The sequence below is a fragment of the Drosophila simulans genome, chromosome 3R, assembly GCF_016746395.2.
Source record: "Drosophila simulans strain w501 chromosome 3R, Prin_Dsim_3.1, whole genome shotgun sequence".
Taxonomy (NCBI): Eukaryota; Metazoa; Arthropoda; class Insecta; order Diptera; family Drosophilidae; genus Drosophila; species Drosophila simulans.
This window is the reverse complement of record NC_052523.2, coordinates 16,351,981-16,373,533: the sequence shown is the minus strand read 5'-3', so window position 1 is coordinate 16,373,533 and position 21,553 is coordinate 16,351,981. Positions and strand designations below refer to the sequence as shown.

At 42.2% G+C, this 21,553-nt stretch overlaps 7 protein-coding genes across 12 annotated transcripts; 2 read left to right on the top strand and 5 right to left on the bottom strand.

Annotated features, from left to right (window-relative positions):
• Positions 1 to 187: 187 nt before the first annotated feature.
• Positions 188 to 5,020, bottom strand: LOC27206475 (forkhead box protein P1). Of its 3 annotated transcripts, none has more exons than XM_016177093.2 (7): positions 3,020 to 5,020; positions 2,782 to 2,959; positions 2,545 to 2,722; positions 2,446 to 2,490; positions 2,284 to 2,360; positions 2,121 to 2,222; positions 188 to 1,156 (listed from the first exon to the last, which is right to left on the bottom strand). In XM_016177093.2, the coding sequence occupies exons 1-7, from the start codon at positions 3,589 to 3,591 to the stop codon at positions 713 to 715; spliced, it is 1,596 nt and encodes a 531-aa protein (XP_016035407.1). In that variant the 5' UTR covers positions 3,592 to 5,020; the 3' UTR covers positions 188 to 712. The 3 variants fall into 3 exon arrangements, with proteins under 3 accessions (XP_016035407.1, XP_039150652.1, XP_016035408.1); XM_039294718.1 differs by lacking the exon at positions 188 to 1,156 and adding an exon at positions 1,185 to 1,767 and having other exon boundaries at positions 2,284 to 2,375; XM_016177094.2 differs by lacking the exon at positions 188 to 1,156 and adding an exon at positions 1,185 to 1,767.
• A 242-nt stretch (positions 5,021 to 5,262) lies between these two features.
• On the bottom strand, positions 5,263 to 7,314 carry LOC6728738 (tubulin alpha-2 chain). Its single transcript, XM_002104037.4, has 3 exons — positions 7,163 to 7,314; positions 6,331 to 6,855; positions 5,263 to 6,191 (listed from the first exon to the last, which is right to left on the bottom strand). Exons 1-3 carry the CDS (start codon positions 7,163 to 7,165, stop codon positions 5,370 to 5,372), a joined length of 1,350 nt encoding a protein of 449 aa, XP_002104073.1. The 5' UTR covers positions 7,166 to 7,314; the 3' UTR covers positions 5,263 to 5,369.
• Positions 7,315 to 8,017: 703 nt separating this feature from the next.
• Positions 8,018 to 14,272, bottom strand: LOC6728737 (nephrin). 2 transcript variants are annotated; one of them, XM_002104036.4, is made up of 16 exons: positions 13,213 to 14,272; positions 12,797 to 12,926; positions 12,496 to 12,704; positions 12,259 to 12,369; positions 11,978 to 12,184; positions 11,735 to 11,886; positions 11,523 to 11,667; positions 11,331 to 11,461; positions 11,112 to 11,271; positions 10,720 to 10,890; positions 10,532 to 10,654; positions 10,337 to 10,470; positions 10,099 to 10,273; positions 9,754 to 10,031; positions 9,499 to 9,696; positions 8,018 to 9,412 (listed from the first exon to the last, which is right to left on the bottom strand). In XM_002104036.4, the coding sequence occupies exons 1-16, from the start codon at positions 13,277 to 13,279 to the stop codon at positions 8,984 to 8,986; spliced, it is 2,820 nt and encodes a 939-aa protein (XP_002104072.1). In that variant the 5' UTR covers positions 13,280 to 14,272; the 3' UTR covers positions 8,018 to 8,983. The 2 variants fall into 2 exon arrangements, with proteins under 2 accessions (XP_002104072.1, XP_039150642.1); XM_039294708.2 differs by lacking the exon at positions 12,496 to 12,704 and having other exon boundaries at positions 13,213 to 14,271.
• A 508-nt stretch (positions 14,273 to 14,780) lies between these two features.
• Positions 14,781 to 17,513, top strand: LOC27206689 (pinin). 2 transcript variants are annotated; one of them, XM_039294719.2, is made up of 3 exons: positions 14,781 to 15,048; positions 15,105 to 15,874; positions 16,830 to 17,513. In XM_039294719.2, coding segments are annotated over exons 1-3 (906 nt in total). In that variant the 5' UTR covers positions 14,781 to 14,914; the 3' UTR covers positions 16,832 to 17,513. The 2 variants fall into 2 exon arrangements, with proteins under 2 accessions (XP_039150653.1, XP_016035406.1); XM_016182496.3 differs by lacking the exon at positions 16,830 to 17,513 and adding an exon at positions 16,106 to 16,765.
• LOC6728736 (CLIP domain-containing serine protease B9) lies at positions 15,933 to 19,947 on the bottom strand. Of its 2 annotated transcripts, XM_016177092.3 has the most exons (7): positions 19,652 to 19,944; positions 18,591 to 19,349; positions 17,786 to 17,888; positions 17,606 to 17,736; positions 17,434 to 17,541; positions 16,773 to 17,306; positions 15,933 to 16,695 (listed from the first exon to the last, which is right to left on the bottom strand). In XM_016177092.3, exons 1-6 carry the CDS (start codon positions 19,701 to 19,703, stop codon positions 16,942 to 16,944), a joined length of 1,518 nt encoding a protein of 505 aa, XP_016035404.2. In that variant the 5' UTR covers positions 19,704 to 19,944; the 3' UTR covers positions 15,933 to 16,695; positions 16,773 to 16,941. The 2 variants fall into 2 exon arrangements, with proteins under 2 accessions (XP_016035404.2, XP_044779201.1); XM_044923266.1 differs by lacking the exon at positions 15,933 to 16,695 and having other exon boundaries at positions 17,166 to 17,306; positions 17,434 to 17,580; positions 17,650 to 17,736; positions 19,652 to 19,947.
• LOC27208391 (S-antigen protein) lies at positions 17,379 to 18,568 on the top strand. Its single transcript, XM_016183972.3, has 2 exons — positions 17,379 to 17,517; positions 17,944 to 18,568. Exon 2 carries the CDS (start codon positions 17,950 to 17,952, stop codon positions 18,457 to 18,459), a length of 510 nt encoding a protein of 169 aa, XP_016035405.1. The 5' UTR covers positions 17,379 to 17,517; positions 17,944 to 17,949; the 3' UTR covers positions 18,460 to 18,568.
• Positions 19,948 to 20,077: 130 nt separating the features above from the next.
• On the bottom strand, positions 20,078 to 21,480 carry LOC6728735. The gene is made up of 2 exons (XM_002104034.4): positions 20,962 to 21,480; positions 20,078 to 20,902 (listed from the first exon to the last, which is right to left on the bottom strand). The coding sequence occupies exons 1-2, from the start codon at positions 21,181 to 21,183 to the stop codon at positions 20,366 to 20,368; spliced, it is 759 nt and encodes a 252-aa protein (XP_002104070.1). The 5' UTR covers positions 21,184 to 21,480; the 3' UTR covers positions 20,078 to 20,365.
• Between the last annotated feature and the right edge of the window lie 73 nt (positions 21,481 to 21,553).

The window sequence follows — 21,553 nt, the reverse complement described above, 5'->3', positions numbered from 1 at the left end:
TGGTTTTCCTTAAATAGTGACAATCCAAAAGATCTCCAATAGTATATACTAAAATATACTAAATATGGTCTTAAAATAATAAAATGGTAGATAACTTGGATAGGAAATTGACAAACTTTTGAGAAGCAGATTTAACCGTTTTTTTGTCGCATACGCCGTTTGCCAGAAATAAAAGTTAGTTTGTTAATTTTGTTGTAAATATGAGGAATTTATTCAGGTCACTTAGATTACCTAAAATTAAAAGGAAATAATTAGATAAGTCAGCAGAAAAGCATATACGTTTACTAAGGAATTTCCAAATCTAAAGCTCTCCAGGGTCTAGATTTTCAACAGAAGGTATACCTGAAAGTAATCTCTTAAAAAAAAACCATATTGGACTTTTTAAAACAGTTTTGTTAAAACTTTTTCTCCCTTGCTGAAAAGTGAAAATATTCATATGTATATGTAGCACTCGTATATTAAAGTCGTGTTATAAGTGGATTTATTAAAGCAAATTTAAACACATTAATTTTGCTTTAATAATTGAACGTAGTTTTTCCGTTTATTTTATAGCATTAGTGTAATTTATTTTAAAAGTATTTTTTCATTTCTATTAGGGAAATTATACATAGAACCATGTGTATGTACAGATATAATTTCCGAATCCGAACCTTCTTACCAAACGCAGATTACTCGACAATGCATCTAAATATATGTATAGTTAATGATATATTTATCGATTGTGCTCATTGGCACTACTCTCGTACATATTAGTAGAATATTCATCGATTGCCAAATGGCTGTTACTTTCGACCATACCCGAATCCATGTTGCTATAGTCCTTGGACGCCTTACTTAAACCATCACTACCGCAATAGGGAAGACAACCAATTCTGCCTAAATCATTTGGATTATTGGAATCTAAAGGATTATCAGCCCCCGGTGGCAAACTAGTGCAATGTTGCGTACAATTGTCGCAGGGATTCTTATCAGTGGGCACACCATTGCCGGATTGGCATGAATTTGGGGAGGAGGACGGTTCATATTTCCGGGGTCTCCCTCTCGACAAGTGCCGCCTTTTGACAAACTCATTATCGTCGACCATCCAAAACGAGCCAAAGTCATCTTCATAACGTACAAAGCACTTGTGTAAGGAAAGGTTCGTACGAATCGCATTCTTTATGATTGGTTGGACAAAACAAGAGCCCCATCAAGAGTCAGAAACAGGAAATGGCATTATCGTGAAAGGAAGAAAAAGTTCATTGAGATATTAAGGTTAGTTCATTTGTCTTCGGTCTTCTTATTTTCATTTTTCATTGCACGCGAAAACCTGGATAATCTTCACCAGCTAAATTCCTGGACAGGCAGACAGACAGACAGACCGATGAGCAGACGGACATCATTTTGGGCTTCTACCACTAAGAGATTAGAGTCACTGTTTACAATATGCGCTGTAAAAAGATCGTATAATGTCATATTATATCATTTCGATATAGGATCATGCATGCAATGGCATATGTATATTTACTAACAGAGCAAAATGGAAGGAGTTTGGAGCAAAGTGAGTAGTATTAAACTCTATTTGAGGCCCACATACCCAATGTTCATGGCTACAAAATAGTTAGTGTCCGGCGAATTGGTAGCACCAGTTAGGTTGTTACCAATGCCAGCAGTGCGCTGCGGTCGTCTTTTGTAAAACTCAATCTCGTCGACAGTCCAAACTGCTCCTTTCACATTCTCAACCCGCATAAAGCACTTATGAAGGGACAGATTGTGCCGGACTGCGTTCTAATGGTATATATTATCAGTTAGCATAGACCAAACTTAATTTTATTATCTTAAGATATATAAATAGGAAATGGAATAAAACAGGGTTAGACCTGTATAGCTTACCTTGTTATATATCACTTATATTTAGATCTATTATACTCTAAAATATTGGCAAAGTGTTGGACAATGTGGAAAAGGTAGTATATATACAGCGGACAAGCTAGGAACGCCAATCGGACAAACGAACTTTATACGGACGGACAAATGGTATAGATATCATATCATATATAGCATAAATATTTAAATTAAAGTTATGTTGCATAAATATATAGATAATATGGAGGAAAGAAGATTTATATGAGCCATTTTACCTTCCACGTAGCTGCGTTGCGTCGGAAGTAGCAAAATGTGTTTTGGAACCAGTTGTAGATTTCGTTTAGGGTTAACTGCTTGTCAGGCGAGTCAATTATAGCCTATAAATTAATGTAATAAAATAAATAAATGTAATATTAGGAAATTATTTTTTTTAATTACCTGTCTTATGAGGGAAGCATAAGTAAAAGGCGGTCGTACATCAGCATTCTTATAGAACTCTCTGTTTCGATGGATTTCTGAAAATTTAAATTCTTATTATATGTCTTCCAGAAGCACAAGACGAATAGTCAACAAGTTGATCAGTCTACATAGTTTACTTACCCTGTTGCACATCAAGACCGGCTCTTTCAAGCATATAGGGTAATCCTATATTCAAAACCATTATTATTTATAGTAGTAGTACATTTCTCCTAAACTTACCCCCATTTATGGAAAATGTATTTTTGTCGTGGTTTCTCTTTTTGATCGAGCACAAGTTGGTGGAATTAACCATTGGAAGATTCAGAGGACTCGGTGAGTTTGTTTGGCGGATGGGTCGGCCTATGCTATTCACGGTAAGCGGACTCCGGCAAAACTTTCCCTCTCTTCCGGGCACGTCCTTTATTTTTTAAAATGTTCATCATACTCACTTACTTACTCACATATAGGGGGACTTACCTTCCTATCGATTTTGGTGGGTGACAAAAGTTGCTTGGACAAATACAAGTGATGCATCATTGCCTGCAAGCGATCTCTTTCCTTTTGAAGGTGCGATTCCAGCTGGGAGACAACTTGCATTTGAACCCGAGCCTGTGCAGTTGATCGATCGTCCAAACCATGTTCCGTATTCAGATGCCTAGTTAGATAACCCATACCCTATATAATCATGTCATACCTCTTATTGTACTCCACCTACTTGACAAACGATGTGATGTCCTCCAAATCCATTTCGCAACCAGGCCAGCGGCATATGCCATGAGCAAATAACGGATGATAGTACTTGCGCATGGCGAACTCATCGTGCATATAGCTGAAATCATTGTTGCACACCTCATTATCCTTCGACCGCATGAACCTCTCCGCGTCGGAGAACATGAGCTTCTCCTGCTCGGATATGAACTCGGGCACATTGTAGAAGCCCAGATCGGGAACGGGAGCCATCATATGCTGACCCTGCATGTGCATGTGGGGATTGGATTCGTGCTGCTGGGCCGCCGTTGAGGATTCCTCGATGCTCGAGGCCGGTGAGCTGCACTTAACAACATGTGAGGCAAAGGCGATCGAGCTATTGAGAAAGCCAGTCGGCGGAAAGCAATTGTTCTTAACAGCATCTGAGCATATGTCCGGTATGGAAATTTGGTGTCTCGACTTCACTGATATCTCCTTCTGAATCGAACCCTTGAAGTCCGATTCCTTCGCATCATCGGAATACTCGTCGTCATGTATCCGATGCATATTTTTAAAACTGTAATTTATAATCATTACCATTGATCCTTAACCCAAGAGATGGGCATTTGCAAAAACACAGAAATAATCTCTTTTTCGTTTGTCATTAGGTGTCATTTCAATAAAAGTATCTTTTCTCATATGCCGCCTTTCCTGTAAAACTCCGAATCACCTATTTCATTTTAGCTTGTTTTTTGCGTACTATCATTGAGATGAGACTTTCCCTAAAAGTTATGAATATTTAACAACTTGGCACATATAAGGTTTATAAGGCTTAACCCCTACTAAAATTATAGGCCCAGTGTTAAATGAGTTCATTGTAAATTAAATTAAACATTCTTTAAATGTTTGATTTAATTTTAAATGTTACAAATAAATTGCAACGTCATCCGGTTTTGCGGGTGCAGTTAATCTGTAAATATAAAGATTATTCATAGAAAGAATTTACCATATTTATGCATATAACAAGTTTAAGATCTCAGAAGGGTTTGAATAGGTGGCAAGGAAACCAGACACAACTGCAACAAAAGCAACATATAAGTACACAGACTGACAAATAAACAGACGGACGGGTAAACAAACGACAAACAAACGGACGGACAAACAAACGGACGGACAAACCAACGGACAGACAAACAAACGGACGGACAAACAAACGGACGGAAAAGCAAACGGACGTATGTACGTATTAGATATAGGATGAACTTGAATAGAGGAGTATATTAGCTTTGCAGACAGGACCATCTTACGATTTCTGTACTCAAATTCCTGTAATGAAAAATTATATATCCATGTCATTGTAAGCACCTAAAATAAGAATATATGTAAATTGTGAAATACATATTAAGTATTAAATGTTTTATAGGAAAAGAAGAAAGATATAAAAAAGACTTTAGGTATAGTTTTCATCACATTCGAAGTTCCTGCAAAAATAGTATTATATTCGATATACATGAGCTTTTTGTGTAAAGGCGTATAAATATTAATATAATATATTTGGTATAGTGTATGGTCGTAGATTTGCATTGTCTGTATTCGTTGGGGGCATTGATTATTCCAAGGGGTATATGGGTAAATAGAGTATTCATATTTCATATGTATACATATCAAAAAATTTGTGTATAAGAACTGTCTAAACTTGTTAGAAAAAGTAGTTTTGCCTAAACTACTCAACAATATCTTAATTAACTTAACAGACTAGACTTAAATTTTTCAAATACATACATGCACATACAAATTTGCAGACAAAAGAGAATGCAATTTTGCATGTGCATTTACAATTAAATAACATTCACTGAGGTTTCCAAAGAACAGTATTATATTTAATAAAGGGCGAATTATTTAATACAATTTTTCACATATATGCAACATGATTTTAAACTTAAAAACTATCTTAAGAATATTTTTCGCTGCTACTCCTGAAAAGGTACGTCTTCGACTACTGAATTTGCGAGAAAAATGTGTACACATTTTTGCGCATGCGTTTCGAAATGCATCTAAGGCTCCATTACACGTAACGATTTTAAAAATTAAAAACTTTTAAAAGTCAACACAAATTTGCCAAATTCAAATTAATATTTAAAACAATAAGAAAGAGCGATAATTTCGAATAAATATATGCCGACCAATTTCTGAGTTTTAATTATATTAAACACAAAAGTTAAATTCCATTTAAAGACGAATATTTCCCATTTTAATAAGCCATTTTAAGCATTTGGGTTAAACAGTTTTATTGCGAAAGTTTATGCATTGGTATTTGGTAGATAGAAAGTGATGTTTATAAAGTTTGTGTGGTTGTATCATTGTTGATAACGTTCTCTCTAGTATTCCTCATCCTCCCCCAGCTCGGTGGTGGAGTCGATGCCCACCTCCTCGTAGTCCTTCTCGAGGGCAGCGAGATCCTCGCGAGCCTCGGCGAATTCGCCCTCCTCCATGCCCTCACCCACGTACCAGTGGACGAAGGCCCTCTTGGCGTACATCAGATCGAACTTGTGATCCAGACGGGCCCAGGCCTCGGCAATGGCAGTGGTATTGGACAGCATGCAGACGGCGCGCTGCACCTTGGCCAGATCTCCGCCAGGAACAACGGTGGGTGGCTGGTAGTTGATGCCCACCTTGAAGCCCGTGGGACACCAGTCCACGAACTGGATGGAGCGCTTGGTCTTGATGGTGGCAATGGCTGCGTTCACATCCTTGGGCACCACATCACCGCGGTAGAGCATGCAGCAGGCCATGTACTTGCCGCGACGCGGATCACACTTGACCATCTGGTTGGCCGGCTCGAAGCAGGCATTGGTGATCTCGGCCACGGTCAGCTGCTCGTGGTAGGCCTTCTCCACGGAAATGACGGGAGCGTATGTCGCCAGCGGGAAATGGATGCGTGGGTAGGGCACCAAATTGGTCTGGAACTCGGTCAGATCCACATTCAGGGCGCCATCGAAGCGCAACGAGGCCGTAATGGAGGAAACGATCTGGCCAATTAGGCGATTGAGATTCATGTAGGTGGGTCGCTCGATATCCAAGTTGCGCCGACAGATGTCGTAGATTGCCTCGTTGTCGACCATAAACGCACAGTCCGAGTGCTCCAGCGTTGTGTGGGTGGTTAAGATCGAGTTGTATGGCTCGACCACAGCTGTGGACACCTAACAGGAAGTTACAAATCCATTATTAGATTATCTTTCGAAGACTAATTTCCCATGTCATATTAATTAGTATAATTGTTAATTGGTCTTCTATAAATGCTTAAGCAAAAGTTATAATATCCATATGCAAATGACTTACTTGTGGTGCTGGGTAAATGGAGAACTCCAGCTTTGACTTCTTTCCATAGTCCACGGACAGGCGCTCCATCAGCAGCGAAGTAAATCCAGAGCCAGTGCCGCCGCCGAAGGAGTGGAAGACCAGGAATCCCTGCAGACCCGTGCACTGATCCGCCAACTTGCGAATCCTGTCCAGAACCACGTCGACAATCTCCTTACCGATGGTGTAATGGCCACGGGCATAGTTGTTGGCCGCATCCTCCTTACCGGTGATCAGTTGCTCCGGATGGAACAGCTGGCGGTAGGTTCCTGTCCGCACCTCATCCACCACAGTGGGCTCCAGATCCACGAACACGGCACGGGGCACATGCTTACCAGCTCCAGTCTCGCTGAAGAAGGTGCTGAAGGAGTCATCGCCACCGCCCACGGTTTTATCGGAGGGCATATGGCCATCGGGCTGGATGCCGTGCTCCAGGCAGTAAAGTTCCCAGCAGGCATTGCCGATCTGAACGCCGGCTTGGCCAATGTGAACCGAAATGCATTCCCTCTGGAAGAGAGTTTATAATAACTTAGGACTTCCGGTTGCAAATCTGTGATTTGGACCATCTGCTACAAACAATTTAGATCGCTGCAAGTTCTTGGGTATTCATTCAAGATAATAGTTTACAAGCAGCTCTATTTTTTTTTTTTAAATTAATAATTAATCACTTGCAAAATTGAATATATGTTGCACCATATGGTCTAGTTCTGCATGAAACCGCGTATATGAAGGACTTTTAAGGATCCATAGTCCTTTGCAGTCATAGAAATTTCAAAAGTCCAGCTAAATCCTTGCAAGTGCCTATTATCCTTACCATGATGATCAAAAGTTTTAGCTGAAGTTTAACAAGGCAGTTTTAATCACGAAAATCCTAGCACTGGTCTGTGATGCGACACACAGCTGGGAGTCAACTAAACGAATCTTGGCGATACGCGTTCTTTTATAAGCCCCCCAGACATGTGTACATATGCTATATGCTACATGCTACATGCTACATGCTATATGTGGAAGTTATGTGAAATGTGGACGCGTTCATCGACTTAAGTGACGATAGGCACCCAACCCACCCAGACACACATGCCCAAGAAAAAGTCGCCTCTTGATCGAATTTTGTTTTCCTCCTCGTGTGTTTATGGATGAATTGAATTGATCCATTTACATTCGCAGCTGTAGTTTGTTGACAACATTTTGGATTATTTATTTACTGGGTACTAGTTTTATTTCTGATGAAAATTATAAGCATACGATCCAAATCCAAATATACCCCATATTTATTTTTAAAATTGCACTAGGAAATCAACATAAACAGAAGAAATTGACGAGGTGGGGCCAAACCTGGCATTTCTTTTGGTGGAAACTTAGCCAATTATTCGCTGACATATTAGGAATATGAACGCCACTTACGATTTCAATCGGACACACCCAGAAAAACCAAGAAAATTACAAAACAAGATACTTTTCAAAATCTTCTTCTAAACATTTAAATAAAATCTAAAAGCCAAAGCTCTTATTTGTGGCTTATGTGTCAGATTGCAATGAGTAATTTAACATAAACAAAACGTATGTAGTTGTGATAAGTAGAAATAAACAAAAAATTCCCTTAAAAAATAAGATGAATAATCTTCATAGCAAATTGAAAGCGTAGGGAATGTTTCGAATTAAACAGCCATTTACTTTTAATTTATTTTTTATTTATAACTTAGATATTATAATACTGCTCACAGTAATTTTACGCTAAGTTCCTAATATATATGGTATTTTTAAATATAAGTTTTATGTAAGTTCGACCAGTACAAAATTAAATATTTCAAAATAAATGCCGGCCAGCGTTGTAAGAAAAAAATGGGCATTATTTCCTCCAACATTACACTGGGTTAGTACATATATATTTGAGCAAGTTATTCCAAAATTATTTACCATCACGAATGTATCAAAAAAGCAGCATTGGCTTCAATAGAAGGAAGCAATCGTTTCGTCAAATTTCATTTGACTAAACCTATTCTCTGGTGCATTTGTTTTTTTTTTCTCTTTTAAGAAAAACATATAACAAATTGGTTGGGCTTTAGTTTAAAGTTACAAAAACATTGGGTACGCAAACACAAGAATTAACTAACATTTTTCCAAGTCTTTTTACTTATATCAACGAAAACATAAGTCACCACATTTTGAATTATCCTTATACATATTCTGAAATAATTAATAGTGCGAAAGTAAAAAACGCATTTTTACATCATTGCCTCAGAAACAAATACAAACAATCGTAAATAATATACAATAACAATAACCCAGTCTATAAATTCTTCTGATCCGTTGCCAGTACATAGTCTAGGATTTTTAAAAACTGCATTTAAAGTATTTGCATTGGCCACAAGTAAACCTCTGTGTTCTGCTTGCACAATTTAAAACCTATTAGTTATTTCATTGGATATTGATGTCGTGTAACTTATAATTAACAACGTTTAAAACTAACACTTCATAATTGGCCGAAAATAATTGATCTCTCCAGAATATTGTTGTATTTTCGATAATAAAGTGGTATAAAAAGTTTATTCTATTGAGTTTCGAAATGCAGAATACAGAAAATTGTAAATCCTAATCACAGGGGCGTGTCGAATACCCTGTGGAATTTCTATAGTCATACGGTGCTGTCGCGCTTTATCATTAATGGAGTTTGGACGGTGACCTCGTCGTCGGATAGATTCTGCTCGGCGGAGTGGATGCCATCGCTGGCGATTCCGATGCAGACTCTGCCACACTGGGCCTGGTTCATGTGGTGCATGGCGATGGTTCGTCCATGGGGATGTGGCTGGGGCAATGTGTTCGTCGACGAGGCCATGGAGCTATTGGATGCCTGCGACGGCGATGGTGCGTGTCCATGGATCGGCTGCGCCGGATTGTGGCCACCGACATTGACCCTGCCCTGGGGAAAGGTCAGCTGGTGGAACGTGGAGGTCGGCCTCGCTCCGGTGATGTTGCAGTTGTAGTTGTTCCACACGTTCTGCGACGACTGACGCGGCAGAGTGCATTGCGAGATCGAGTTCGAGTACACGTGTGGCGTTACGTTCTGTGTGGGTTGCAAGCCAAGTTAAAGAGTCACCTTACATACATATAGGGATAGGAATCCCAAAAAAGATCTATCTATCTACTCACTATTGATATTTCGCCCACCGAACTCTGGGCCTGGGCGTGCATTCCACTCCTCAGGGTGCAGTATCCAATTCCATGGGAGGCGCGCAGGGAAATCTCGGCTGCTGTCAGATGCTGTTGCTCATTCACGAAAATTCCTCGATTGGGACTGCGATTGGTATCAATCGTTGATATCTGCTGCCTTTTCCTGATGCTCTCGGCCTGAATAATATGAAGTTACAGTACTCAAGCAGATACTAGTGTTCTATCTAAATTTACCTGCTCATCCGGTTCAATGGATTCGGGCACCACATCCGGATTCTTTTCATCGCAATCGTCCACATCCTTGCTGCCGGAACTCTTGTCGCTTGGTCCTGGCGACTCATCTCTGGATATATTCTCATTCGATAGTTCCTTTTGACGCCGTCTCGATGAAGCGGTACAGGGTATGCGAAGTGCCAGAATGATGGCCAAAACTGCGACCAGCACAGCGAGGGTTAGGCCAATTGTTAAGGACATCACCGGAGAAAATAGCAGCTCAGCGCGAAGATTGTGGGCTAAAAGGTGCAGGAGCATATATGGTTATAGAACCCCAAGGATCAGGATAACATATGCTGGACTCACTCTGTTCCGAGGTCAGTTGCTTCTCGGGCATTCGCAGCATGGCCGCATTGACTATAGCTGGATCGGATCGACCCTTCGTATTGAACGCGTAAATATTTAGCCTATATATACTTCCCGGACTTAAGCCTGGCACCGTAAACTTGGGAATAGTGGATGTTATGTTAGCTTTAATTTCCTGAAAAACAATAATAATTACTCGTTTATTGCTATTATTTGTTATAAACTAGTAGTTTCTTACTTGTGTGTAGGAGTCAAGCAGTTCTAAATTAAAATTCTGTGGCAAGCCGCCGTTGAAACCATCACTACAAGTGACCGTCAAGGATGTCATGGATATATTGTTCACCGTGCAATTATGAACTTTTTCCGGTCGACCTATAAACAATCACAATCAATAATAAAATAGTTTACTTCTTAGTATTTCGGCAGCACGCACCTGCGGCGATTATATGGAAGACACACGGCACTCGCTGTTTGCCAATTTTGTTTGACGCCAAACACAAAAGGGTTCCATAGTCCAGTTCCGTGATGGGTGTGTATGTTACAATGGAGGTGGTACCTGAATACAGGAGTTATAAATCAAGTTAGCATAAAGTTAATAATTCCGCGAATGGCAACAGTTACCCGAGCGTATAATATGATTTGTGGCGACATCAATACTCTCGGCAGAATTATTAAATGTCCAGCTAAACTCAACCTCGCGCGGATTGGCGTCCACGGTGCACATGACCTTCGCATCCTCCTGCTTGGCTATGCCGTACACCTTCTTCTGATTCTGGGCACACGTGGGGGCGTCTATAAAAGGCGAGCATAAAGAACAGATCATAAAAATATTAATTACCTCTTAAAGCCAAAGAAAAGGTGGAAAAAATAGGGTAGACAAGAAGTGAAATGCTCCTCTGATTGGCATTTTAGGAAACGAGTGTGTCAGCAAAACATAAATGGTACTTTTAGCGGGAAATTTTTAAGTTAAATGAACTAAATCTCAGAAAGGTAACTTAATAAAGCAAACTTACAGAGTATGTTTAGTGCAAAGGGAGCACTGATTCCTTCTCCTTCGGCATTGAAACCCACACAGGAGTAGTTTCCGGCAGTGGCTCTCGTTACACCTTGCAGTACCAACGAGTGGTTACTAATTATGACGCCCTGCGATATATTGTGTGATAACGGTTGTTCCTGCGGGAAGGGAAAGCATTTTAAAGCCAAAACCATTTGATTAGCGTGCTAAAACTCACGTTGTGACGCCATTCGATGCGAAAGACATTTGGATGGGCCATCACCAGGCAATCAAAGTAGACGTCTGTTCCTTCTCGTAAAGTGCTCGGATCCAGAGATGTTCCCAAACGAACGTATGCCTCCGGGACATCTGGAAGGCATAGGGCTTGTTTAGCTTCAGCTAAAAACCATTGTGTTTCAATAAAACCTACATTGTATATCTAATTTCCAGCCATCTTCCAAGGGCTCGGAGGGAACGGCATGGTTGTAGGCTTTGCATGATAAATACTTTCCCGCATCTGATTTGCTTAGACTGATTGAGAGAGTGCTTGTGGTCTGGTTGCCATCGCTTGAAGTCTACGGGAACACAGTTGAAATGAGCGCCTGAACCATTCCAGCCAGTATATTATGCCAGGACACTTACCGTTTCGGTTGTCTTCTCCAGCCGTATGCCATTTTGCCACCAAGTAATTACGGCCGGCGGCCTGGAGCCAGCACTTTGGCACAATAGATCGTATCTGCGTCCAGCAGACAATGGTTGATGTGCCCCCAACAGTCGGATGTTTAAAGGGGCAACTGAAAGTAGAGAAAGTGTTTACATGTGTGCCGCGATTGCCCAAACCCAGTTCACATGGTGAATGGTGATTTATATGGCTTAAAAACTTACAATTCATATCGATTTGAACCACCGCCTCGACGATGGGTGCCCGGGGGTGGCTCAGTGCCCGGCAGGTGAGTCGGGAGTTAAGATCCTCCCGACCCAGAGATGGTAGCGTGATTTCGCACTCTATAATTTTGCCGCCTGCCAAATGAGACAATTCACAGGGAATTTCTATGCCATCGCGATACCAACTGATGGTGGGCGTGGGATAGCCTGATTGAACAATATGAAAACGAATCGAGTTACTTATGATCTTATTTGCTGGCGAAAGATAGGGGATGTCGTACCTCCAATTACTTGGCATTTCAGGGATACGATGTCGCCTTCGCTATATGGTCCCACAACTGTAGAACGCTCCACATTGGAGCTGTCTCGAATAATAACTTGCTTGGGTGGAGCTGGGTAAATTATAGGGGGGATACAATACTATTATTATATACTCCAACGGATTGTTTAAGGAACTCAAGTAACGAGCAAAGCCATAATTATAGCTTCCCGTTGCGATTTCAAAGTCAATTACTCACATATGACATTGAGCCTAATGCGGCTGTTTATGGTCTGCGCTTTCAGGAAGTCTACGCGACATCTATAAGTTCCGGAGTCGGATGCCTGCGTATTCTGAATTGACAGTTTTCCCGGTTCCTTGTCAAAGATAAAATATGCTCTATCCCCAAATACGGAATCGTCCGACCATCTTTTCGGTGCTTTGGATACTCCAGCTCGAATGTCGATGCTAAAGATAGATGGATGATAGTGTTTCGTAACAAGCAAGTCAAGTAAACAAAAAACTAATCAATAATTACAAAATTAATTTTATTAGTTTACCTGTAAATTGGAGTACCCTTATCATCTCGGTACCACAGAACCAGCACAGGCTCATCGCCATCATAAGTCGTTACATTGCAAGGAAGATAAATATTTTCACCAACTATAGATTCAATTTGGTGAATTGGAACTGGAAAAATTAAGTTGTGATTTGTTTTTATTTTAAGCTAAGCATTTAAGATTTGGAAAACTAATGATATACTAAGGGAAAATATGTATATATATATATATCACATGGCATTAGCCGGTTAGCTAAAAAAGATAGATATTAAATAAACAAAGCCGCAATCAAAAAATTCTGCTAAAGAAATCAAACAAAATTTCACCCATTTATTCTTTAGTAATTTAATCACGCACACTTTTGTATACTATTTTCTTAAGCTTTCTGAACATTAAAGATACAAGTAATGACTTACCATCTTTACTTCCGATGCTGGATTCTATAAGTTGAAGTGCTAGCATAAACAGCAGCAGTAACTCCATGTTGTATAATTATTGGAATAGCACTGATTAGTTGTTGATTAAATCGACCTAATGACTTTCATATCTAGTCCGCTATTGGCCACTATTGCAGATTGGTACGTTTAATTGGTTAGAAGTTACATTTTATCATCTGAATTTTCACGGAAGATGAGCACACCAACACTTGTGCACGAGCACTCAATTACACATCTACACGGGATATAACATTGTATGTATAACACATAGGTTTATATATTTTGCAGTAGTTGCGTATACGGTATACCTAAGTTAAAGGATATTTTCGGGGATATTTGATAGTCTCATATTTCATTTAGCACTGAAAACGGGTTATTAATGTTTCGAAGATTATCTAAATGGTCACGGATTTGATTTTATTTAACGAACAAGTATGTATGTATGCGTGTATGTCTTTTCGTATGCACTTGTATATGTTTGCCAAAATTCCAGGATACACTTTACTATTGCTTATTCTCGTATGCGCACATTCACAGGATATTGAGTGCGGTTTCACTCAAAATAAATGTATTAAGTCATGCTCGAACTACTGTGTTTTCTTAATAAAAACCAAGGTGGAAAATAACGAGCACTGGCAGAAAGTTATATTACTTTTCTAGCCGCGATGCGAAACTAACACGTCGAAATTCCATCGCACTACACCTGCAAACCTGGGCTAAAAAGCTCCTCCGGCGGGCGCAGGCGCTTCGCAGGAAGCTTTTGATGTAAACATTGCAACTATGACCTTTGTACATGTGAATGTACGTGCATCCGCTTGTCTCGCTCAATATAATCGTCCTTCTTTTCTCTAAATATGATGTGTAATTGGTCGGCATCGAAACTTTGAACTCATACTGCACTCATTTCGATATTAACCCCTATTTTAGATGTCCTTGTCCATAGGCTTGCCTGTCCACATCGACATCACTAATGCCCGCTGTCCATTGTAGTCTATTTTAAAAACAAGCTGAAAAGTCACGGAGGCGTGCAGGTCCGACCTTTTAATGTACGCGAAAGTACATATACTGTGAAAGCTCTCCGGACGGACAGCTGCAATGGTTCTCTCGACTCCTCTCGCTCTGATGACCGTCTTATCCTTTTTGCCGGACAAAGAAACTGAAACCTACGCAGTCCGCCCAAGGTATCTAGTTTCATTTCATCTGCGAGTACAGATACTTTCGGGCGGACGAGAGGTTCAAGTGGGGTTACGTCAAGGTGCATGAGACTAGAAAGCTGTCCTGAGTCACTTACTTTGGGTAATCATAAATAAATTGTTATAAATACAAATGCCTTTTATAATTAAATTGAGATCATAAGAAATGCAGCTATTTTTTGTTTAAATAGGGGATTCCCAAAGAAAAATTTGTTATTTTTTCCCCAAAGATAGTCTTTGCACCTTATTTTGGATTTTGAAAATATAAGGAGAACGTTAAAAGTATATAACGGTCTTTTTCCTTGATAAAATAAAAAAACTATCGATGGCACTTCACGCCGAATCGATAGTACCTGCACCATCGCTATTTTCCGCCAGCACTAGTAAACTCCCATCCCTAAGTCTTGTTTTTACTTTTATGAGCATCTAATTGTACCGATTTAAGTAAAATAATTAATCAAACAAATCCTAACTGATACGTGGGAACAATGGTGAATGACTCTGGTCTATCGACAGTGGACGACTTGGAGCAAAAACTGAATTCGGCCAAGCAGTCGCTGGTGATCCTAAATGAAAACATTCGCCGCATTGCTGGTCGCGTCCCCAAGGATTCCCTGCAGAGGTAGGAATCCACACAAGTTGTGATTAATTTAATTAATTAATGTCGCTGCATTACAGATCGGAAAAATTCAAATACACCCAAGATGGCAAGAAGAACGAGCACAATGGTGAGCGACAGTTCCCCCGAAATGCACCACCCGGTGGGGTCTTCAAAGACAAGCGGCGAATGTACGAAAGCAAGAATCCGAATTCCCGTTTCCCAATCGAAGAGAACGAGGGTCGGCCACCACGGATTAACTCGCGGGTCATCCGGGAGATGCCAACTAAAAAGGAGATCGTCGAGGCACAGGGCACAGACTCTGAATCGAGGGCCAGGAATCGCAGGATGTTCGGATCGCTGTTGGGAACCCTACAGAAGTTCTGTCAGGAGGAATCGCGACTGAAGAGCAAGGAGGATAAAAAAGCTGAGATCGATAGGAAGGTAGAAAAGCAAGAACTGCAGGAAAGAGCAATGCTGAGGAAACAACGGGAAACACTATTCTTAGACAGGAAAAAAAAGCAATTCGAGATCCGTAGATTAGAGTACAAAATGGCCAGAATGAAGGACTTCAAGGTCTGGGAAGCAACTATGTTGAATGCGAAAAGTAACATCCGAACAAAAACGAAACCACATCTGTTCTTTAGGCCAAAAGTGCATTCGCCTAAAACGGAAAAACTGTTGAGCAAAAGCAAAAGTGAAGCCGATGTGTTTATAGAATTCAGGCGCGAAGAATTGGAAGTTGAGCTAAAAAACTTGGAGAACATGAACTTTGGGAAGATGGAAGACGATACTGCAATAGACGAAAGTTTCTATGAAGAGCCCGACGACGAAGAGCAGTTGGATAAGTGTAAGTAAACTTCAGTTTACCCTAGGGCTTGAAATATGATCGTGCGGATATCGTTGTGTAGGGCAATTGGGTTTCAATTTATAAAACCTATTTATGAAACTTTAATTTATACTACAGAAACCAGATCTTAAGCAAATAAATTACAATGCGGTGATTACATTTAAAAATTATATCGTATTTATCAGCTCAGATACATTTGTTTCAATGTTCTACTTCCTGTTTCTATTGCAGCTTCATTATACGTTAAGTAAAGTAAGCAAAAGTAATGATGCTATTCTAGGAATAAAGGATTACAACTAATGCAATTTAATAAATTATTTGCCAAAACAATCGTTTTACTTCGGCGAATGAAGGGGTGTTTAAGAACAACAATTTGTGGACAAAACCAGCCTTGCCATTATTGGAAAAACTTGGAACCAAAATTGTTTACTGCAAGCAAGCTATATTTGTATCTTTCAAACAAATTTGTAAAATTGTAAATAAAATAAAAAATAATTTACACGCAAGATTGGATCGCGAAATAGGAACATTAAATACCTAATTATGTATTTTTAGATATAATCATCCTGCAGCTAAATAACTTCAGAAATCACATATTTCATTCTCGCTTCCAAATTGTTTGAGGAAGTAATCAATTTGAAATGAGGCGTTAAAACAATTATAATTCTTTAAGCGATAAGTTAAGAACTCTTATAAGATAATTATACCTTCTTCGCCGTCTATTAACGTTTTTAATTAAGACCAGTAGTCAAAAGCAATTAATGAAAAAATAATATGTTAACCTCTGATTCTTGTATTCGTGTAAAAAGAATATTGTTTTTCTGAAAATAAAATGAGAGCATTAACATTCGCCAGTAGAAAAATACAAATTCGATTAATACAATGGTTATACACGTACATTTTATTGAAATTTAGGTGATTTGAAGTGGAACCGAATTTTTGTATTTATCCGTAGAATGTATGATTCATTGCACCTCACGTGGATGTATTCTGATGACTTTGGCATTGGAAGCTTTGGATGTACTTAGCTTGGGACGGGTTCCCAACACGACCACTCACTGGTCAGATCATCCGCCGATGCTCCGCAGTATCCAATCGGAGAAGCTACTCACCAGGGTGTAGACCCCCGGAATGGTGGTCACGCCGCACAGCGTCGGTCCAAAGGCAACGATGCCGATGATCGTATAACGTCCACTTGTTCCAAAGACGCCGGAGGTACCGTCGTCCATAAAGGGGCCGCCACTATCGCCTCGGCACACGTCATTCATGGGCATCCCCTGGGCGCACAGGTGGTTGGGAGTAATCACAATGGGCTGCTGGAAGTTCTCACTGAGACTGGCATAGGCGATGGCGCAACTGGTGGTGTTCACGATGGGCAAACGGATGAAGCGCACCCCTGCGGTGGAATTTGATGGGTCTATCGAACTGTTACCTGGTCAAAATGTGTAGCAAAGAATATATACATTAAAAACATAATAAGCACTGAATTATATTTCGATCGCATTGATAGTAAGTTAAAAAATTGAACAGATCAGATATAAAGTATTTTCGAGACTCACTTTCAGTATTCCCAATACTCCAACCAGCAGCCACTCCAATCTGTCCTATCAACCTGTTTCCCAGTGTGATTGGTCCGTTTAAGGGTAAGCATATGGGCGTGAAGGTGCCTGCAGGGTTGGTGGTGGTTATTCAGCGTGATCATTGACCTAGGATAGGAGTATAATCTCTTACCATTAGTGCTGTTGATTCGTAGGAGGGCAATGTCATTTGCATACTTGGGCTGGTCGTAGTTGGGATGAACTATAACCTGCTCGATGGCAAACGGAATCGCCCCATCCTGACTTCCCAATCGAACATGGGACCTGCAAAGGAGCGTGGATTACAAAAGATTTAATTAGCCTTTAGACTTACAGTTCCAAATCGCTGACTAGGTTGACCACACAGTGGGCGGCAGTTACGATGTGGTTGCTAGAGATCAGGGATCCGGAGCAGCGAAAGCTAATGCGGCTGCTGCCTGAAAATAATATCGTAAAACTTTTGTAATAATAAAGATTTTTTCTTGTTTTCAGCACAACATGTGCGCTTGCCCTTGTTCAGGAGGGAATCTACCACCTCAGAGCAACAACCCTGATTCTTGCCCAGCTCCTGGCTCACGGGGCGGTCCTGGTGCTGGTGGAGGTGGCCCTGGTGGCGGTGGAGGTGGCCCTGGTGCCGGTGGTGGTGGCCCTGGGGGTCGTGGAGGGGGTCCTGCCCAAAAGCGTGGAACGTGTGGTCCCAAACCTTGCGGCGGAAATCAGTGCAGTAAATGCGGTAAGGGGGGCCCTGGAGGAAGAGGTGGCCCTGGAGGAGGAGCTGGCCCTGGGGGAAGAGGTGGCCCTGGAGGAAGAGATGGCCCTGGAGGAAGTGGTGGTCCCGGTGGCAGACGGGCTCCCAATGGCGGTGGTGGAGGCGGGGGAGGACCGTTTGGCCTGAGTGCCCCGCCAAACAATCGCGGACCCAAGGCTTTGGGACTGGCTGCTCTGCTCTTTGCCGTGGGCGTCTTCCTTACATTAAAAATGGGTATTGTGGCCAGTGAAATCGGATGAGCGCAGCCAGGACGGCATTGGACCCGGCTCTGATCTCCAATGCGGAGTTAGTTCAAGAGCATTTAAGAGGCGTTGCGTTGGGTAAAATAAATTCGAAATTGCGCATTTAGCCTATCATAAGATGTACTTACTTCGGTTGCGATAGGCGATCCTGGTCAGCCAGGGAAACTGTCCGGCACTGGCCTGCTCTCCTCCCAGCAGTCGGCTCTCTACATTTATCCCGCATCCTTGAGTGTTCTCCTGTGTGAAAGGTGGCATCAATGTGGTTGTTGTGGATGAAGAAGCAGGAACTGTTTCAATTGGTGTAGCTAATGTTGTGGTAAACGGCGCCAGGGGCGGACCTTGATCTATGTTGGAGTCAATTGCCTCCTCTCCCTGCCGCAGGAAGCGTAGGTCCCCGGGAAATACTATGGGCTTATCTTTTGGCAGGGGTCGCAGTAATGTATCTCGTTCTTCGTGCTCCACATGATACAGAAAGTGGTGTCCCAAGCCAAACCGCCGGTCGAAGAACTCTGGTTCCACGGGCGGGGGACAATTGCGTTGCTCCTCGAAGTTCCAGTAGTCGTGCAGATTGGTCTCCGCTTCCAGATAATCCCCGTGTGTGTGCCGGCTGCCCTTGTCACTATCCCCATCATCCCAAATCCAACGATCATTCGGCGAAGCAAAGCGCATCTTTCGACTTGCTTTGACGGAGGATGACTCATCGTGGTTTTGCTTGCGAGAAGTCGGACAGCAGACGAGCGGCTCGAGGCCTTGGAAGCCACAACTGGCGCTGTGCACCTTGGCGAACACTGCGGACTGTTCTCCGGGCCCATGGTGAAGTAGAAGGCGGGCAAAGGGGGCACATTTCCCCAGGCGGATGCAGTGGCAGGCGTAGGCCCTGCGATCCACTGAAAGTAGAACGGATGACCAGGCTGGATAACAAGGCATGAAATCACTTCTCGAAGGTCAATGTCGGCACAGCAATCGCGAGCCAGAAAACCAGCAAACCAGAAGTGCCCACGGCAATTACTCACTCACTTTTTTGGTTCGGCATTCGCCGTCATTCGCGCGGTTTATTGCCCTTCGCTGGGAATTTCTAGACTAAGACCTTGACCCACTAAGAGGGCTGGTCTTTAATTACCCCCTACCGTAGCACGTTTGTGTCTTGAGTCATTGGTTTATTAGGGATACCCGGGATACGAGTACTCACCACTCAAACACAGGATGCAGAATAAGATTGCGACGATTTTCAGGCGCCGCATTTCGAACGATACAAGTCAAGAAATTGGGAAACCAGTAACACAACGTCGCCCGTCCAAGTGCGAAATTGAAATAAATTGGTTCAATCTCCGAGCCAGCATGCATATCTTACTTCCACACTTCCAGCTCTATTCAGATTTCGATTTTAGCGACGACGAATCAAAACAAAAAGAGAGCTCGAAAAAACCAATTATCAGGCAGTAAACTCGGGTTGGGCCACAGCCGAAGACCAGCCGCAGCAGCAGCAGCAGACGAAGAGCACCAACATAGACGGCTAGCAGAGTAACCGATTGTCATCCAGAACAGATCAATACAAAACATGTTTTGCTGGCTAGCCAAACTAAACTTGAAGCTGAGGAATAGTAACAGGACACCGTTCAGAATGTGGAACTCTCTTTCGTATGTATATTATTGATGCTTACTTTAAAGTTTATGCTCTTAAGTTAGGCGATGAAATGAGCGGGGCTAAGGGCTACAGAGTGCGAACAAAGTCTTTTTAGTCGGCCCAGCCCAGAAGTGGGTTCGGGCCCAAGGATTGGCTTACGTAACTAGAAATGCATCGCGTGGAATGTCGAATTGCCGATGATGTAGAACTAAAATACTTAACTACTCATTAGGCCTTTTTTATAGTCGATCTGGTTTGTCTTCAACGATCGTGTCTGGCCTAAGCCACGGGGGGAACTTCTGGAGAAGCCACGGTGACTGTAACGCTATTCTCGACCTGTTCTACAGGTTCAACAATCGGCTGGGGAGTCGGGGATGGCGATGGTGATATATTCACCGCAATCGTTGTCACTGCAGCCGCTGGATAATGGCCATTTACATCGGCATTGCTATTGCAATCTTCACCGGCAGACTTTTCCAAGTCGTCGTCATCAACGGGCGTTTCTTGGCTTAAGACCGCCGCCAAGCGATTGTCATCTGCTTCGGGAGCTGGATCAGCTTCTTGCCCCGTCGCCAAAGCGGCGACCTCCGTCACTTCTGACTCTGGCATCTGCTCCAGTTCGGAGTCGCCGCCCTCTTCTCTCGCTCCATTTGCATTTAAATGCACGGCTACGTCGCCATTGTGCACGGAATGGGGCCCCCGAAGCTCATTGATGATCTTCTCCCCCACCTTCGCGTCGATCTCACTGATCTTCTCCTGCAGCTTGCATTTGAACTCGATCGGCCACTTCGGGCTCCATTCACGGAATAGCTTAATCTGCGGACAATGAACTATTAGAAGGGGGAAAACCGAGCATGGAACTTTCTACTACTTACGCGGCACTGGAACAGGCTCATTGGCTTGTCCTGCACTGCTGCGTTGGCCAGCGAGTTGACCAATCCATTCACCTGGCCATCACTGGCGCCAGAACTGGATCCCCGGGCCAGGTACTCCACGAAAACGTAGACAAAGTCATCCCGCTGCAGCTCGCTCCACTCGTTGAACCACTGAATTATGTAGCGGAACTCGCCGTCTATTGATAAATTGCTCATCGACATCCCGCCTCCGTTTGTTTATATTGCTCTTTCCCACGATGCTAACGCCCCCGCAGTTGCTCTGCCTGGCTTTTCAGTGGATTTAGCGATGCGCTGGCACGGATTCGGAGACTCGAAAAACGGTTCGCTACGATGCGGCTGCAAGTCCAGACTGCTGGCTTAACTGCTGAGCGTTGAGCTCTAAAGTTGCTAGTAAAAGTAAAACCCGTTTCCGCTTCTAATTTTTTTTTCCAACAGGCTCGGCTTTGTGCAATGTAGAGATGCGCACCCAGGAGAATGTTCTTCACGATAGGCACGAAAATTGTTACAAAGCTTATTATGCTAATATGTCTTAAGAAATAAACAAATGTCATCTTACACTTATTACATGCTA